Source organism: Panthera tigris, chromosome C2 (genome assembly GCF_018350195.1).
Source record: "Panthera tigris isolate Pti1 chromosome C2, P.tigris_Pti1_mat1.1, whole genome shotgun sequence".
Classification (NCBI taxonomy): Eukaryota; Metazoa; Chordata; class Mammalia; order Carnivora; family Felidae; genus Panthera; species Panthera tigris.
In genome coordinates, this window is record NC_056668.1 from 113,608,566 (window position 1) to 113,627,390 (window position 18,825).

The following is an 18,825-nucleotide window of genomic DNA, read 5'->3' on the forward strand; positions in this document are numbered from 1 at the left end:
AAATGACAGTTGGTGAATCAGTAGGTGGAAATACCTTACACATTCTTGCATGTTTCCTGTAAGTTTAAGATCATATCCAAATTAAAGACTGCACACACATAAATAGATATTTATTTTATGTGAGAATTAATGCTGGCTACTTTAGCAAAGAATGGGGTTTGGATGGGGAAATAAATCATAAAAAATGGGAACAGATACATATTTCTGTCCTTTGTTAAGTAAAGATTAAAGCAATAGTGTATTTTTTTTTATTATTAAACCTTCATCTGTAGGCACCAAGTTAACTCTATTTGGAGTTTGTACAAATATGTTTTTTTGTATAAAACTTTAGTACTTTTTAGCCTAAATTTGTTTTTCTATTTGTGGACTTTCAGAAGCTTCAGGTCTTCCTGCATTTCTGTAACTGGTCTGTACCTACATTTTAGGCTGCACTGTGGGGGTGAACAATTGTCACCTTGTAAATGATTGCAAAACTAAATTATTCTAAAATTTCCTGAGCATTCCTAACAGAAATCTGTTAGGAAAAATGGAAAGCCATTAGATACTCTTTTTCTAGTGTTCAATCTTATCTTCCAACTAAAATCCCTTTCTACTTTCCCCGAGGGCAGAAGGTCTCATGCTGACAGGGGATGTTCCTCACCACCAGAAGCTCCTCCCTGAAAAGAACACAAAGCAGCTTCGGCCTTTTCTTACCCTGGATCTGAGAGTTGATATTATTACATGCAAAACAGACAGACAAACAAAAAAACCCAAGGCAAAACAAAAGGAGGTGCAGGAACCACCTGAGGGGCTGGTGGTCACCTAGTTCATTTGTGGTTTGAGAATGTTTCTTCTCTAAATTAGTTGTTACTAAGCCGATCTGTGGGAAATCAAGTATATCTGCAGTTTTTGCAGTGGATTGATACCCACCATTACTGCCGTCATTTCCTTGGGTTCATTGTACCATCGTGTGTTTGCTGGGTTTGAATTTGAATTCCTCAGATCCCTTTAAACCATTGGGATAGATTTACACAGGGATAAAGGAGGAATTAATATTCACAATGTCACATGTATGTCTGGCACTGTGCAGGTGCTTTGCTTTTGTTATTTGGTGACATACTCAAAACAACTTCATGAAAAGGATGTTTTTATGCCCATTTTACAGTGGAGGACACTGAGGCCTGGACACGCTAGGTGAAGTTACAGTGTTCTCTTAACTGGTTCATAGCAGAGGCCAAGTTCAAAAACATACCGGGGAAACACCCTTGCTCACTTGGGTGATATTTTCAACCAAAGATGCCAAAAAATACATGTAAAAAGGTATGTGGGCTGGGTTTAAAACACAAAACATAAGCAGTGTTGCCTGGTGATTATCTAGGTCCCCAGTAGTCCTCTCCCCTCCCGCCTCCAGTGTTTCACTCAATCCCTGTTAATGCCTCAGTTTTTTTTTTTTTAGTTTTTTTTTTTTAACATTTATTTATTTTTTACAGAGAGAGAGCATGAGTGGGGGAGGGGTAGAGAGCGAGGGAGACACAGAATCTGAAGCAGGCTCCAGGCTCCGAGCTGTCACCACAGAGCCCGGCACAGGGCTCGAACTCACAAACCATGAGATCATGACCTGAGCTGAAGTCGGACGCTCAACCGACGGAGCCACCCAGGCTCCCTAATGCCTCCGTTTTTGTCTCCGATCGTCCAGATCATTTCTTGCAAAATGGGACGCTGGCTCTGAAAAACACCTGCAGTCATTCTCCAGACGAGCGTTGGGGTTCTTGTCAGTCTCATTGCTAGTGCCAGCTGGGTCATGTCTTTCAACCATGTGCAGAAAGTGGCTCCGGTGACCAGAGGACGTGTGGCTCATCCTCTTCTCATAATTGGGGAAAACAAAGCCAATGAAAAGGAATGGAATCTCTTCACATGAATGGAAGTGAAGCCAGAAGAATCCAGAAGAATTTTTGGTTTTTAGGGAGGCTTTGGCCTCTTCTTTGGGGCAAGTGACATTTAATTCAGTTGGCCCCATTGGAAGGCAGAGAAAGGAGGGCATATCCTGAGTTTAGTTGGGCTGGTTTATGTTCGGAGAGGGTTCAGAGCGGGTAAGCTGTGTGTCAATGAAGAAGACACACCGGAAGAACAACTGGAAAAACAACACGTTGAAACGTATTGGGCACGGAGAGCCTGGAAAAACAATTTTCAAAAGTATTTTAGAATTTAAAGTAGTTCCGTGGCTTAAAAACAAACTTCTTTTAAAAAATGATCGTGAGGGTAAAAGCTGCTTCCCAGATGTCAGACACAGTTGATAAGGGGGAGCAGACCTAACACATAGCTACCAAGCTAGAGTGTCGGGCTCTGGACAATTTAGAATTACAACAAAAATAAGACTTGTGCTCTGTTAGCCTCCACGCCATTCATTATTTCTTTGCCGCTACCTCCCCACCATTTTGATTGCCAGCTCCGAAGGCTCACTCTGGGTCATCTTCTGATACGTCCTTCTTGGAGCAAAAGACAACACAGGTACTTAGGACTGTATGCCTGTTCAGGTGGCATGAATTCAACACTACACACCTAGCACATCCCAGCATAAGTATTTGGGGACAGCATCACTTCATCTGGAGCTTGGCGGTAGAAACAGTAACTAATCTGTCTTAACACTAGAAGGGACTGGCTGCCTTGGGCTTACTGATCGACAGTCTAACGTACAGAACGCCTAGTAGACTGTACATTATAGGCCCTGAAAGCATTTGCAGTTGTAATTTTCACTACACCCCACATTTCCCAAAACTGATTTTGGGACTGAGTCCTCATGGAAGATACGGCCCCTTTGTAAATGATTGTCAAACGGATAAATGGGTGAATGCATTCCTCACGGCCTGTTGATAATTCTAGAATTCACCGTTCATAAAGAACCTCATCTTTTCTCCACTTCTCCTCATTCCCATCCCGTGTTTTTGTTTGTGAAGGAGAAAGTGGGAAAATATGTACAAGTACATATTTTATACTTGATATCTGGAAATAATAAAACAGTGAAATAAACTCTTACGTTGTTGTTTGGTTTCAACGGAAGAAATTTAATGTGATTTATAAATCTCTTAATAGCACTATTGATCCTGTGTGAGAAGAGGAAAAAATGCTAAGTGTTAATAATAAAATTGCATTACAGCCAAAAGTTCTTTAGTAGCGCTCTTGGCCTACAGCAAACAAACAAACAAAAACCCAGTCCTTCTGTTCCTTCTGCTTTTTTAGGGAATAGGGAAAATAAGGCTAAGCAAGAGTTTGGCTCAGTTTGCAGGGGGGGTGGGGAGTTAGGTCTGCCCATGTTGGGTGATGTTGGGGACCTCAGTGGCGATGTCGGGTGCCTCTAACACAAGGGCTCACCGTCTGAAGTGAGGTGGTCAGTGAATCACACCTTGGGGTTGTGTTGGTGAGTCACCGGCTTCCCGAAGTGGTTTTCTCCACATTCACAGTGTCCCCTCCTTTCCCACCCCAGCAACAACACACTGGGTAAGTAGAGCCCTGTAGGAACCACGGGTATTACAGCCTCGAGTGGGCTCACACTGTGCCTCGGGCTGGCAGCAGCTGGCCTTGACTCAGCCTCTGCCCTGACGGAGCAGGTTCGGGAATGAGTCTGCGGAAAAGTCTGTGGTGCTCGGGGAAAAGGATTTGAGTAGATAGATCACCACAGCTGGCTGTGGCGGAAGTGCCAGGAGACCTTCCACGCTGCTGCGGCTACTACTGCTGCTAATTTAAACAAGGGGAGGCTTCTTGGCATGGCTGTGATGGAAGTCGAGGATTAGAGCCTGGTAGTTAAAAATACAATCGCTGCCATTCATTCAGAATTCCAGGGGACTCTGAAATGTTTGGCAAGTGAATGGTAGAGACCGGAAACAGGCACCAAAATAATGCTGCTGGTCTTGTATCATCTTTTATTAGAGGATCCTAAAAAATCCCCCATTCATGTATGAATTATCATTCCTATGTCATAGACTATACAGCTATGTTTGATGAGCTGCCTAAGTGAAAATCTGACCAGAACCTTTCAAGTATAAATTCCTTGTGGTTTCAAAGAAGGATGAGCTTTCTCATTAAGCACACTTCTATTATGTGAACAGTCACTTTTATTGTATGACATGAGGCAGTTTTCATGGCTTTGGGATTTAATCTGTGAATGGTGCGAATGCTTTGCTAATGGATGTGTCAGCCATGTACCTTTGCAGCCTGACTTTCACCTCTTTGTATCTTTTATTCTAATGTAATGCGTCAGACTAGCGAGAGGGTACCGCTTAGGATTCGGGCAGAACAGAAAAAGAATTGTAGCCAAGTATAGTGTTGTGAAAGCTGCTTTGGGACAAAGAATCATCGGTTAGGGTGACAATAGGAAGGATGAAAATGTGGGAAGGAGGTTGATGGCTTTGGAAATAAAGTAAAACATCTATTCAACCAGGTAAAGAGCCAACACTTTATTTCTGATTGTCCATGTATTGTAGTTCAAAAGCCTACTGTCCATTATCCAGCTGGACTGATAGGGTTAAGCAGATGGGAACAGTTTACTGAATGGCTATTAATCAGGTTGGGTTGCCGATTTAGACGTGGGCTGTGAGCACAACTATGGGAGCTCCCCTTGCTGTGGGGCTACCCCTGCTATGAGGCTCCCCCCAGCTTTGGGGTTCATACTGTGATCAGTTTCCTCTATGTTCTGGTTTTAGGGGACAGCAGAGGGAGTACTGGGGAGAGTGTACGTCTGGGCTTGGGAGAATTAGGGTGTGTGTATGCCAGCTGTCTTTGTTCTTGTGGTTAAGACCCACCTCTGATGTCAGTTGGAAGAACTAAGTACCACTGGCAAAAAACAAAACAAAACAAAAGGCGCCACTCAAAGAAATGCAAGATATGAGTAAGATATGATGTGTCATTTCCTAGGTCTGGAAATTTAAATAAGAACACACTGCCAGCATGTTTAATGTAATTGAAACGCAGGCAGCATTTATCCCTGAAATACAACAAAAAAAGTAAACCGCTTTTGCATATTTGTATTTTAATTCTAACTGGGGAACGTTTCAGAACTTTAATGTGAGTCTCGGACAAGTCTTGCCATCTGGTACAGGATTAAGCATTGGCATAGCATTTGTTGTCTGCTGACAGTGGGTCAAACTTACTTGGCAAGCTCTGTCTGGGAAATTATCAACCTCACGCAAATCTGTTTCAATTTCCATTTTTAACAAGGGTGGGTTTAATTGAACTGGTTCACAACAAGCAAGTTGCAAAGTTCATTTAGCACTTTTTAAGCACTTAATCTTCAGTGTATGTACATTTGCTATAATGTTAACAGGATGGTAGGTAAACTGGTCTCTTAAATTAAAAAAATGTATATAATGTCTGATTTAAAAATATAAGACAATTTACTTATGCCCTAAATTGGGCTTGTGAATATTATGGGGGTTGCAAGGGAATTGTTTTGCAGATGCTTACTATGTGCAGAGAGAGTACTTTGCTATGCCCCATAGGGTCATTTCTGTCATCAAAAGAGCTTATGTTCCATTGGAAAAGAAATATTGGCACCCCAAGAAGAGAGAGTCAAGAGAGAAGTTGAAGAGAGCCTGGGATTGTCAGGGGACTGGATCCAAGTGGCACTGAGTGTGAACTGAGTTTTGAACCAGTCAGCCTTGGTTTTATGACCCCAGGCTGCCTTTAAATTCGCATTTCATTGGTGTGGTTTTCTTTAACTGCCTAGCTAGTTTGTGGCGGAAAAGAAGAGGCAGGTTGGAGGCTACTTCTAAGTCCTGTCCTAACAGGTCTGTTGATTGCAGGGAGCCCTGAGTAATGTGTGACACTAATGTGAAACTCTAACATATTAAAGCCTTGACGGTGGAGAGGAGGGGGAGTAAAAAGGCAAAGCACTTAGATTTAAAGATGAAAACTTTGCCCATAGAAATAGGCAAGCGGCTTATGTTGTGAAGGACTCTAAATTCTTTCAAAATCAAGCACTCAGGATCCTTTCTATTTTTATATCTTTGTATGCTTCCAGCAATACAAAATGTATTACATAGACCTTCTCTATTTCAGAAAGTCTTTGTTGTGTGGCTTCCTTCCATAAAGTTAATGTAATAGGTCATGGACTGGAGGATAAATTCATCTAAAAGCACCAGGCCTTGTCCTGGGCTGTAAGAAGCTGGTGGGTTCTATTTTTACAGATAAGATTTTATCATTGCCTTTAATGGTTCTGCTGCTAGTCAGGGTTTTATATTTACAAAATGCCTTTTATTTTTATACCTTCCTAGTGCATAGTGCACAATAGGTGTACAATCTAAGCTTGTTGAGTAAACTTGAACCTATGTTGTGAGCTTTGGGCTTGAGGCCAGAGCTACTACCTTCCATGCATTCACTGCTAAGGAGGTGAGCTTGGAAAGCCCAGTGAACTGGCCATGAAATCTGCAGGTGACTTTGGCTGTCATTAGTTTTCCTGAACAGACCTATTTCACCCTGCAACAAGGAACTGGTGTGTTTGTTAACTTCTTTTACTCCCATCTCCTGGATCTGGGTGCTGAGACCAGGATGAGTGAAGTGGCTTGTCCAACTAGGTCACACAGATCAGAGTAGCCTTAAAACTCAGATATGTGAAGGGCGCCTGGGGGGTTCATTCGGTTGAGCATCCGACTTCGCCTCAGATCATGATCTTGCGGTTTATGGATTCGAGTCCCGAGTCCCGCATCTGGCTCTCTTCTATCAGGGCAGACCGCCTTCGGATCCTCTGTCCCTCCTCCTCTCCACCCCCCTCCGCCCCAAGCCTCCCCCCAAAATAAATATTAAAAAAAAACCCCAATAAACTCAGATATGTGTGATGCCAAGACTTTGATCTTTCCAGAACAGTGTCGCACCAGTAGGTCTTCTTTCTGGAAGATGCCTACACGAGTAGTACTTTTATTTCACAGGCAGTGAGACCAAGAAGTGACTTGGATCCCAGCTGTCCTGGGGATAGGAGTCTAGAGGTGGGATGGAGAGTGGATTATCTGATTGAGAGGGTGGGGGAAGGGATGAAGGGCAGAGGAAAACCAGAAAGACGGAGGAAGGGAAGCCTGGAGGCTCATCAAGCACCCTTGTGCTCATCAAGGTGAAAGGTCATGCAGGAGCCTGGAAGGAGGAAATAGGAGCTAAGTTAAAGATCCCCTGCAGGCCGATGGGAGGGACCAGGCGGTGAGTGGAGGGACATTGGGAGGTGAAGCTGCCTCTTCTGCTCATTTCAGTGACATTTCAACCTCAAACACAGAATTTCCGTAATAAATAAAATGGCTTTCTGAACTTGCATCTCTGTTGAGCAACATATTAATTCAAGAAGGAAAAATTATTTCACAAAACATAGCTTTCCATAAACTACTGTTTCCAGCCAAACGTCTTCTCAGAGAAGCGCTGACCTTCTTGCCCCTGAACACAAGCTCCAGTCCCCAACACCGAAGCTCTTTTTGGACCTGGATGCTTCTCTAAGGAGAGACTCCTGATGTCGTTGGAGGTGAGAAGTTGGTTTGTTCTTCCCGCGACTGTGAAAGACTGTCTGGGAAGGGAAGGCCACTCCTCTTATCTTTGTTATAGCCCCGCCCCCGGGGCCAGGGTCTTTTGTGAATTACAGGAGGTTTTTTTTTTGTTTTTGTTTTTGTTTTTTTTGCCCAGGAAAAAGACCTTATGGTGTGGGGAAAAGTTTTCCTTATCCTTAGGAACTGGCATTTTTTTTCTTGGTAAACAACATGGGGCCAGGTGATTAATTCCATTTCCCTCATTCTTCCTTTGGCCACCCAACAATTATGAGCCAAATCTACAGTTTATCTTTAATAACATTTTAGTACCCTGTGACCTGCATGCCCATGCGTCATTTTCCTTTTTGTCATGTTGTGCCTTCATGGTTATTTTTGTTTTTACTGCTTACGAAAACAATGCATGGCCACTGTTAAAAACCTGGAAAGTACAGGAGAGTTTGGTAAGGAAAAAAAGCACCCGTGGGCCTATAACTTGTATGTATACCCGTAAATAGTTTGATACCTTTTTTCCTTTTTTGTTCCATTTTTTAAAATATGAGAACTGTACAGAATATGTATTCATTGGACACACATATATAAGCAGATTGAACATATATGTAAATTTCAGGAGAAATTGGGCTTTTAAAAACAGCAGAGACATTTGGTTGAATAGGACTGGGCAGCAAGGGAGGAATGAAATCAGGAAAGAGGTGGGAGTAGCAGGGAAGTCGGGATTAATCCTAAACTGTGGGTCCTGGCAGACAGTAAGGTTACACTGAGAAATTCGAGAAAGGAAATGAGTCAGTAACTCAGAGGGAGCGGAGATGAGACAGCAGTGTGAAAGAGCCAGTGGCTTAGCCTGCGTTCGGGAACAGGGTGACAGGAGCTAAACGTTTTGAACAATAGCAGAATTTAGCTTTCAAATCAAATCATCAGCAATGCATTAAGTTCTTGTGAGCAATGCTCTTGCTTTTGGCATTCAGACTGGGAGCCACCCTGGACTTCATAGAAGCCGAGCCTTAAAGCAAAGCTGACGTCGGGTCGACTGGTGGGTCTGCAGAGGCTGGGAATTCGAGTGGCTTTCTTCTCAGAGTGGTTTCTGAGCAATGAGAACTGCTCACTTAAGAAAGACTCCCTCTTGTACTCTAGTCTTTGGGGAATACTGTGAGTGACACTTTTAATTAACAAATCTGCTGGGAACAAAACTCCTTTAAAAGCGTTGGCTGGGTATGGGGTTGGAAGGGTGGGCTGAGGAGGCTCCCACGGCCCTGGGGGAGTTCTCGGACTTGAAGCCACGTTTGAGTTGTGCCTCGTTGGCGTCAGACCTCTCTGGGATGGGGCCAGAGTGCCCTCCCAGAAAGCCCCAGCACTCTGTCCCAGGCGGTGGAGGCCAGCCTGCTGTGGTGGCAGTCCTTCGACAAGCTGGGCTCGTTTTTACCACTTAGCTGTGGGCCTTTCTGCTCTCCCCAGTTTTGGGGGCCACAGCCCACTGGTTCAGGATGGGAAAGAAGAGTGGGGACCAGCCTTTGGGAATGCGTCGTTCCAGCTCCTGTGTCATTCCTACCACTATCCCCAGCAGTGTCCTTAAGTGTCTTCCACTGCGTCACTCTGTCTCACCGTGGCCGTGCTCATGCTGCTTCTGGCACAGCACCAGGACCCATGGTCTCAGGGGGGTCTGAGAAGGGCTCATAAGAGAGAGAAGAATTCCTTTCCTTCTGGTGCCATTGTGGAAAGTATGCAGGGCATACCTACCTTGGAAAACATGTTTTAATAGTGTGGGTCCTGAAGGGATGGTTAGTCAAAGGGTTTCTTGGCTCTAATTACTTGGCTAAAGGGAGTTTACTCAACTCTGACATCCTCATCAATTGGTTCCTCACTCTGAAACGACTATGACAAATCCCCTGAGGCTGGTTATGAGTTTCCACTTGACCAAAAGTTGACAAAAGGATTTTATGAAAGCTTTCACAGAATTACAATTCTTAAACTGAAGGTATAAATGAGACCATTGTTTCTTTCCTTTATCGTCTTTTTGCGCTGGAGTAAGTGATTCTCATTTCTTTATTTAGGTCCTGCCCCCCCCCCCCACTTGTGTTCTTCTTAACAAGACAGTCTTGGTTTTAAAATTTTTATTTCTCCTAGTTCATTTAAAAAATTTTTATTTAAATGTTTATTTATTTTTGAGACAGAGACAGAGCATGAACAGGGGAGGGTCGGAGAGAGGGAGACACAGAATCTGAAACAGACTCCAGGCTCCGAGCTGTCAGCACAGAGCCTGTCACGGGGCTCGAACTCACGGACCGCGAGATCATGACCTGGGCTGAAGTCAGACACTCAACCGACTGAGCCACCCAGGCGCCCCACATTTTTTATTATATTTTTGAAAACTGTCGATGGCTTTTACAGTATGGAAACTCAACAGTTAAACTTAATTTTGCTTCCTTTATATCAAGCCTGACTTTTATATTTTTTTAAATCACACTCATTTAAAGGCCTTCTTGGGAAAACATCCAAGCTTTCACTCAGGCAGTGGATGAGTTCCCCATGGCAATAACTTGCTGTCTAGGATAAAGAAGTCTGAAGAGGAATTTTAGCAGCATTCATTTAGCAGCATTCAGATGTGAGGAAACACGCCAGAGAAGAGACAAATAAAACTCCAGGGCCAGGTATTACAGTGATTTGGGATTAAATTGAATGATAGTAATAGTGGTTTGCGTTGCTAAAGATTCAAAGGAGGCCATTGTCATTCAAAATTAAGGTGTGTTTAATGAAAGGACAATCATGCTTCTTTTCAGGTGGATCTGGGAAGGTCCCTAGTGTGTGGGGGTTGGCCTAGACAAATAGTTTAGGAGAGGTAAACCTAGTTGCAAGGCATAGAACAAAAGGCTGACGTTTGGTTTTTGCGGTCAGCTTTTGTGGTCTTTCATCAATATATAAAAAGCACTCTGATACAATTCGTAAAACAAAGTTACAGTGCGAGATGAATATGCTCATCTTTAAAAGAAAAATATAATGAAATCTCAAAAAAGTTTTTGGGGGCACCAGGGACTTAGTTGGTTCAGCATCTGACTCTTGATTTTGGCTTAGGTTATATTCTTACGATTCCCTGAGTTTGACTCCCGCATCAGGCTCTGCACTGACAATGTGGAGCCTGCTTGGGATTCTCTCTCTCCCTCCTCTCCTCCCCTGCTTATGTGCGCATGCCCTCTCTCTCTCTCTCTCTCTTTCTCTCTCTCTCAAAATAAATAAACTTCAGGGAAAAAAAAAAGAGATGATGGTGATGGTGTGCGGTAGGGCACGTAAGTTACCAAGAATGACTTACGTTGTGGTTTGGGAGGAGGCAGACAAAGCTGGAGGTCTTGTCCCTCTTTCTAAGAACATATGGAAACTCTAGGCAGCAGCTTATGTTGTACCAGTTTCTCTGAGATTAAGTCACAATATAAATACTGGAAGTTGTGTATGACCAAAAGTCTAATCATGTCTTTTCCCTCAGAAACCTTCATGCTTTGACATTTGGGCTTCTCCATAATCTGGCACTTGCTGGTCTTCCTACACTTAATTCCTGCTACCCTGTCCTCTAGCTAAACAGTTGTTAACTTTACTTAGTAGAACATAAGCTTCTTGGGGGTTTTATGTATCACCTGCTTGGACCTCACAGTGCCTTCCTTGCTCTTAATAAGAGCTCAGTAGTGTCATATTTATGAGGTTGGTTTCAAGAGTTCTGTCTTTGGCTGGTACTGACAGAGGTGTCCTCATTATGTCAATTACTTGAGCCCGGGAGCGTGGGAGGCTTGGCGGGGCGGGAGGGCCCGGTCTTGCTTTGGGAGAGGAGTTCACACCATGGCATCCCTGTGATTGAATGGCGGGGAAGCACCTGAGGAGCTGAGGACCGAAGGATCCTTGGCTGGGACAGGATACACTGGTGAGGCAGAAAGCCTTTTCGAGGGTTTTTGCATGTAGGGGCAGCTAGGACAGCTAAGTCATGGGCTCGTATTCAGAGAGTTCCCTGCAAGATCCCCAATGGGGCCCTTGGATGGAGGGGTATGTGGGCACGCGTGACCTTGGATGAAAACAAACACAATGTGTCAGCCATCTGTAAGCAGATCCTAAGGGAAGAAGAGCCGGCGTCATTTAACTCTTGTGCTGTTGTTGGTGATGGTGATAATGATGATCGTGCTGGCAATTAAAAAGATCATTGTTTTCCTTCTTTTAGTCACATAGAAAAAATCACCACGTGGCAAGACCCTAGGAAGGCGATGAATCAGTCCCTGAATCCGATGAACCTCCACCCTGCTGCCACTCCCACCCCAGCACCCCAGAGGTCCATGGCCGTGTCTCAGCCAAATCTCGGTAAGCCTAAAGCTTTCACCTGGAGGTGAATGAACAAGTGTTTAACCAAGGGGCTCTGGAGCTCAGAAGCAGCTCTGGTTGTCTCAGTGCCTCCTCATGCACCCCAGATAGCTCTTGGGTGCATTACACTGCCACCACCTTTGCCTTCCTTCCTGGCCCCTTTTCTACCACCTCACACTCTTGCTACCTAGGTTTATGCTAAGGTTACGGCATCTCTTTCAATTGTCTTTACTGGAGTTTTTTGAAAAATTACTTAGGCCTCCTCTCATTCATCCAAGTCGGGTACATACCCCCATTCTGTGAATTTGGTCCCTGAAGACTGCCAAAGGTACAATTCTGGCCTCTAATCCCTTTCCTTCCTTCTTTTATTATAATTATTTTGCATAACGTGTGATTGACATCAGGCTTGGTGCTTTCATGCCTTATCAAATTAAACTCACAGGATGGATGGCAGGGTCTGGAGTTTCAACTGAGGCTGCTCTGACTTTAGAGTGCATTTAGCCTTTATGTGATTTGCAGGTGGCTTCTCAAGACACCTGCCCCAGGACAATGCAGCTCACCCTTGACTTCATTTAGAATGCTTAAATGTAGTGGCGCCTGGGTGGCTCACTTGAGTGTCTGACTCTTTGATTTCAGCTCAAGTCTTGATCCCAGGGTTGTGCATTGGGCCCTGTGCTGAGCGTGGAGCCTGCTTAAGATTCATTCCCTTTCTCTCTTTCTCTCTCTCTGTCTGTCTCTCTTGGCACCTGGGTGGCTCAGTTAAGCATCTGACTTCAGTCGAAGTCATGATCTCACAGTTTGTGGGTTTGAGCCCTGCATTGGGCTCTCTGCTGCTAGCACAGAGCCTGCTTTGGATCCTCTGTCCCCCTTCCCTGCCCCTCCCCTCCCTCTCAAAAATAAAATAAATATTAAACAAAATAATAATGCATTAAAAAAGCTTCTCTCTCCGGGCACCTGGGTGGCTCAGGTCAGTTGAACGTCCGACTTTGGCTCAGGTCATGATCTCGCGGTTTGTGGGTTTGAGCCCCACGTCAGGCTCTGTGCTGACAGCTTGGAGCCTGGAGCCTGCTTCAGATTCTGTGTCTCCCTCTCTCTTTTCCCTGCCCCTGCTCTCTCTCTCTCTCTCTCAAAAATAAACTTTAAAAAAAATTAAAAAAAAAAAAGATTCCCTCTCTCTCTCAAAATAAATAAATAAACATTAAAAAAAAGTCTCTCTTTCTCTCCCTCTCTGTCCCTTCCCTGCTTGTGTGAGAGCTCTGTCTCTCTCTCTTTTAAAAAAAATGCTTAAGTATGATTTTAGAATTGAGAAAAGATTATTTTCTGCTAATTGCCTTTACCTTAGAACTAGAATTCTTCCCACTAGAGATAATCAGATGTGAATGAATACACAGCAGCAACATAACTAATTAGCTTCTGTGGTAGGCATTTTCCCTGCTTCCAAAGGCTAAAAATAAGAGGATACTTTTAAAGTCTTATAAAAGATGATGCCATTTTCAGATAACTTTTCCATTTAAGATCCGGTATCCAGATACTGCTTTGTACACAGAATAGTTAATTTTAGCGTGAAAAGAGGCTCTTGCTGGATTTTTTAGGAATGAACAGGATAAAAAAGGGAGCATTATTCCCAGACACCTTCCTTCATACTGTGACTTAGCCAAAGTGAGTATGAACTCAAGTAAACCCGAGTTAGCTTCAAGTAAATATATTGTCTGTTCTGCCAGGAAGTCTGGATCTACCATTTAAAGCTTGCAGATGTAAAATATATCCAAAAAGCAAATGACTTGGAATAACTTCTGTTGTGTCCCGTATCTAAAGGGCAGATCAAGGAAAATGGTACAAATGCTTCTACCAACAGTGGTAAACCAAAACTTCCCATGAGTCATTTGTCCCCAATATATAAGAGCTCAAATAGAAAGCAGTTGCAAGTATAGTAAAGAAACCACAAATTAGGTAGCATTAGACTAGTTTCAGTCTTTCTTTTAGCCATCTAGCTTTCATGAAAAATTCTAAAGACTGATTATTAAAGTATTAACTTTAATTTTGTAATGTATTATAATTGGAAAAAATCTTTCATGGACTTGGTTACAAAAATTCAAACACTTTTTCAAAGCACTGTTCACAAAGTAAACTTTTCTCAGGTCCCCATTCCTTTTTTTTAAAGTTTATTTATTTTGAGAGAGAGTGCACGTGCATGAGCAGGGGAGGGGCAGAGAGACGGTGGGAGAGTGAGAATCCAAAGCAGACCCTGCACTGTCACCACAAAGCCCGATGTGGGGCTTGAACTCATGAACCATGAGATCATGACCTGAGCCGAAATCCAGAGCCAGATGTTTAACTGACTGAGTCACTCCGATGCCCCCTGAATCCCCATTCCTTAGTCCTGGAGTCTTCCAGTGCTTCCAGTCATGGGTATGTGTTTCTTCACATGAATGCTAGTGTATTATACCTACTGTTCTTCACCTTGCCTTTTCTGCTTCCATATCTGTACATACAGAGTTGCCTTCTTTTAAAAGATTTCCTAGTAGTCCCACATATTCATACACCTGGCACCCCCATCTGATGGATATTTAGGTTGTCACTATTGTGTGTTGCACAATACTGGAATGAATATCCCTGTTTATGTGGTACTTGTCTTCATTTTAAAAAATTGTGCAACACGTAGAAAGTGGACTAATTAAAAGGAACTTGAATGCTTGAAACTGTTTAACAATGAAGGCACATGTGGGTCAACCTGTGCACCTGAGCCACCCCTTTCCTCACAGAAGCACAATTGGTTAGTAAAGTATATCTAAACAAATTGTAATCTGAATGTGGGAAACATGTTTACCTATTCCTGAGTTAAAATACCTTAGTTTCCAGATTTCTAATAAATCGAAGCAGTAAATTTCTCAAGACACACATTCTGGGTTTTTTTCCTAATAATATTTAAATATTTGTCCATTACACAGTGTGTTGCTAGCCCACACCGAATCACAGACACATCCTAAGGATAGAAATATAACAGGGGGGCGCCTGGGTGGTTCAGTCGGTTGAACGTCCGACTTCGGCTCAGGTCATGATCTCACAGTTCGTGGGTTCAAGCCCCTTGTCGGGCTCTGTGCTGACAGTTCGGAGCCTGGAGCCTGCTTCGGATTCTGTGTCTCTCTCTCTCTCTCTCTGCCCCTCCCTTGCTCACTCTCTGTCTCTCTCTGTCTCTCAAAAATAAATAAATGTAAAAAAAAAAAAAGAAATATAACAGGGAATGCCAAGTGAGCACCAAAGACTGGGGATAATTTACAGAGTCATAATGTGGTCTTAATAATAAGTGATTTACTCAGAATATGTTATTTCAAGCTATAGCTCTATCCGTAGTTCATACTCTTCATTATCAGTGTTTAAAAAATATAAAGAGCAAATCCTTCTACTTTTTGAATCTAGAAATTTGGTCTTGTCAATATAATGTAACTAACAGCTAAGTGAACTTAATTGGTGTGTCTCCTTTATAGGGAGGTATTTATGTATGTATGAAAATGTCAAAATATAGTTAATATTATTATGAGATGATAAAATTAGTACCTTTTATAAGATAATTTTACACATTTCTAGAACTGTGATATAAGCTTTGGTATTGCTTAATACATTCAGAAATAAATCTCCTTTTTTTTTTTTTAATTTTTTTTTTTAACATTTATTTATTTTTGAGACAGAGAGAGACCGAGCATGAACAGGGGAGGGTCAGAGAGAGGGAGACACAGAATCTGAAACAGGCTCCAGGCTCTGAGCCGTCAGCACAGAGCCCGACGCGGGGCTCGAACTCACGGACCGTGAGATCATGACCTGAGCCGAAGTCGGACGCTTAACCGACCGAGCCACCCAGGCGCCCCAATAAATCTCCTTTTATTGGGATTCTGTTTTACTGTAGTTTAGGTATATGGATTTGGGAATCAGACTGTTAGAATTTGATACATGGCTCTGCCCATTACTAGCTTCATGACCCTATGAAATTACTTAATTTTGCCTTAGTTTCCTTATATGTAAAATGAGGATTATTATCACAGTATGAAGAGATTATATGAGTTTATATGTGTAAAGTGCTTAGATGTGGTGCCTGGGACATAACAAGCTATAATTATTTTATTCTTATTACTAACATTATTCTTTGTGGAAGGAAAACTTTTATTTTCTACTTTATTCAATTTTAGGATGTTAGAGTTGAAGATAATTTCATTGTTCATCATAAAAGCTCACGAGAAACAAAAGATTTATTTTGGGCGAGTTAGAGTATAAAGTGCTTTAAATTAGGAACACTGTTCATTACTTTCAGTGAGGATAGCACCCTCTGGTGGAAATATTTTAGCACCCCCCCCCCAAGCTTATCCATGGATATCTTATTTTTTTAGTACATCTATTCCTGAAATGTAATTTGCAAGTCCAATCATATTTTAATTGGTAGAGAAGAAACCTGTCACTTAAAGGCATTGAGTGACTTTGTAAAAATGGAGCAAACTTTTGTCAGGCTGCATCAGTATCCAGTGAAAAAGCATCTATGTAGGCTGGCAGATTTGTTACGTATCTAAACTCACTGACTTTTCAAATGCCTAAGTAAAATGAAATTGACTCTGCAGGAGAGAAATGAAAAAAAAAAAGACAAAATTTTTCTTTCTTTTTCTTTTTCTTTTTCTTTTTCTTTTTCTTTTTCTGCATTTTATTTCAAATAACCATCTCTGGCTTGGTCTAGTTTTTAACTCAGATTTTTGTTTTTGTATCTGCCAAATCAGGTTTCCTGTCAGGTTTTGTCCTATTTGATTCTGTCTGAGCACCTTGGTGACCTTTGCATCTCAGTCCCCAGAGATGCCTACTGAATGGAAGAAGAAAGGAAGACCTTGGAGAACTTCAAAGAGTAAAGAGGAGAGATTACCTCTCGGTGGAAGCCATATCGTTTGGGGGCCCACAACTTGCTTAGAATCACAGCTTTTATGTAACAGTGAAGGCAGAAAATGATTATACATATGAAAGTTGATTATATTTTTTTTCATAACACAAACCAGGCAGGACCTTGCATCTTTTAAATAGGTTGTTCTTCTCATTAATCCCTATTAAAACCTACTAAATTTTTTGGAAGGGGGGGGGGAAATGAAACAGGAAAAAAAGGACTCTCCCTTTCTATTCTAACATATAGGACAATGGGCTTGGGGAAAATGCGGCCTGCTAAGGAAATCTGGTTAGGGTGTTAGGGCGGTGATAGGGGTAGAGTGGAGGCAGGAGACCTTTCTGTATAGTGGTTGATGGGAGGAACGTGGAGTCCCAACTGAGTCTCTCTTGGGTTAGACATTTACTAGTTTCGTTTATCAGCCTCTCTGAGTCTGAGTTTTCCTTATCTGTGAAGTGGTGATAATGAGAGCAGACATCCCTAGCTACTGTGATCCCTACCTCATCCAAGTCGTCTTGAGTACCTCAGTACTCAACGTACAGAAAGGCCCCAAAGAAGTATGTTGTTGTAACTGTTATTGGTAGCCGGTAGCCTGATTTTCCCTCACTTTTCTGGCCCGTGTGCACTCTGAGGAAGAGGCTGTGGTGTGCATTGTTACAAAGCCATCCCGTTCCTCCCTCAGGAAAACCCAACCACGATTCCCACAACTTGGATCGTTTGGGCACTTTTGCTCACATGTTGCAAATATAATTTTGTTGACCCCAGACAGCAGTTGGGGGAACATGAGGAGGCGTATGTGCTCGTGACCTGTCTCTTTCTCCATCATATTGTTAACAGGGAGTTTGTGAAGAGCAGGCACACTCAAGTTCCGTGCGAAGGACATTTCCCCCTCGACAAGTGTGCCAGCATCAAGGTTTTCCCGTTTCTCAGCACACAAATAGTTGAATCATGAGGCAACTTAAAATATCCCTGTATTTTAAAATATTACTGCCAAGAGAAAGTGAATTTTGCCCTTTTGGTGATAATCCTAGTGATCATAAACCATGGTGCGCTGGGCTCCTGTCACACATTAACAGACCTCTTTGTTGGAGTGAGGCCCCGACCTGGGGTGCCAGTATCCTCCCAGACAGAACAGGAAAAATAAAGACTGTATAACAACTTCACCAGACTGCCAGCCCTAGCCGGTTCAGAAACTTTTGGTAAAGTGCAGCCAGAGTGTATTTTTAATGCTATAGGAATTTTTAAAATCACACACACACACACTCACTCACTCACACTCACACTCACACACTCACTCACTCTCTCACTCACTCACTCACTCTCTCTTTGAAGATGTGCTGTTCACCAGGCCAGAGTCTAAGTCCTCCTGGTCTGTCTTGATTTGTACTTCAAATTATAAACACATGTGTGTGTTTTTCTTTTTTGCAGGGCATGCTTTTCAAGACAAGATGGAAAATCTTGTCTGTGCTCAGTTTGGTAAATTGGCTTATTCTTCCCTCTAGGAAGTGTATAAAAGCACTTAAAAACATTTTATCAGCAAATAAAATAGCTAAGGGACACTGAAGTCTAGTGTTGTTTAAACCACATAGAAAGGTATCCTAAGGTTTGCTCAAAGTGAGATTTATATGTAGGCTATCTTTTTTTTTTTGTTCTTTTTCCAATTTTTTTTTCTTTTTTTCTAGTCTAATTTATGTGGTAAGTTCGTGGCAGACACATCTGGCTACTGTGATTTTTCCAGCTCTGATATTCCCTCTACTTTTTGAACTTTGTGGTCTCTGCAGCATAAATTAGCCCAGTGTGCACAAGCACATACACACAAACCCAAAGACAAACTGAAAAACCTTCACACTTTATGGGAGGGGGTAGAGTGATAAGGCATTGGTAGGAATGTGGTGATAGAAAGTGGGCATGTATGGCGGGGAAGGAAGATTGGTGGGCACGGGGAAAAAGGGAAGGGGTTCTGGTTAAAAAGGCTTTTTTTTCTTGATTAGAAAAAAGAAGGAGCAGTTTTCTAAATATCTAAAGACCGTAGAAATCATTATTTTTGTCTTAGATTTGGAGGAAGCCATCAATTGTCAAAATTCACTCTATCTAATC

The 18,825-nt window shown here is 42.5% G+C and overlaps 1 protein-coding gene across 1 annotated transcript in view; it reads left to right on the forward strand.

Moving 5' to 3' along the window:
- WWTR1 (WW domain containing transcription regulator 1) overlaps positions 1–18,825 on the forward strand; it is a 135,163-nt gene that overhangs the window by 68,283 nt on the left and 48,055 nt on the right. The window contains exon 3 of the mRNA XM_007086314.3: positions 11,683–11,819. Within this exon, the coding sequence (XP_007086376.2) occupies positions 11,683–11,819 (137 nt within the window). The remainder of the gene's footprint in view (positions 1–11,682; positions 11,820–18,825) is intronic.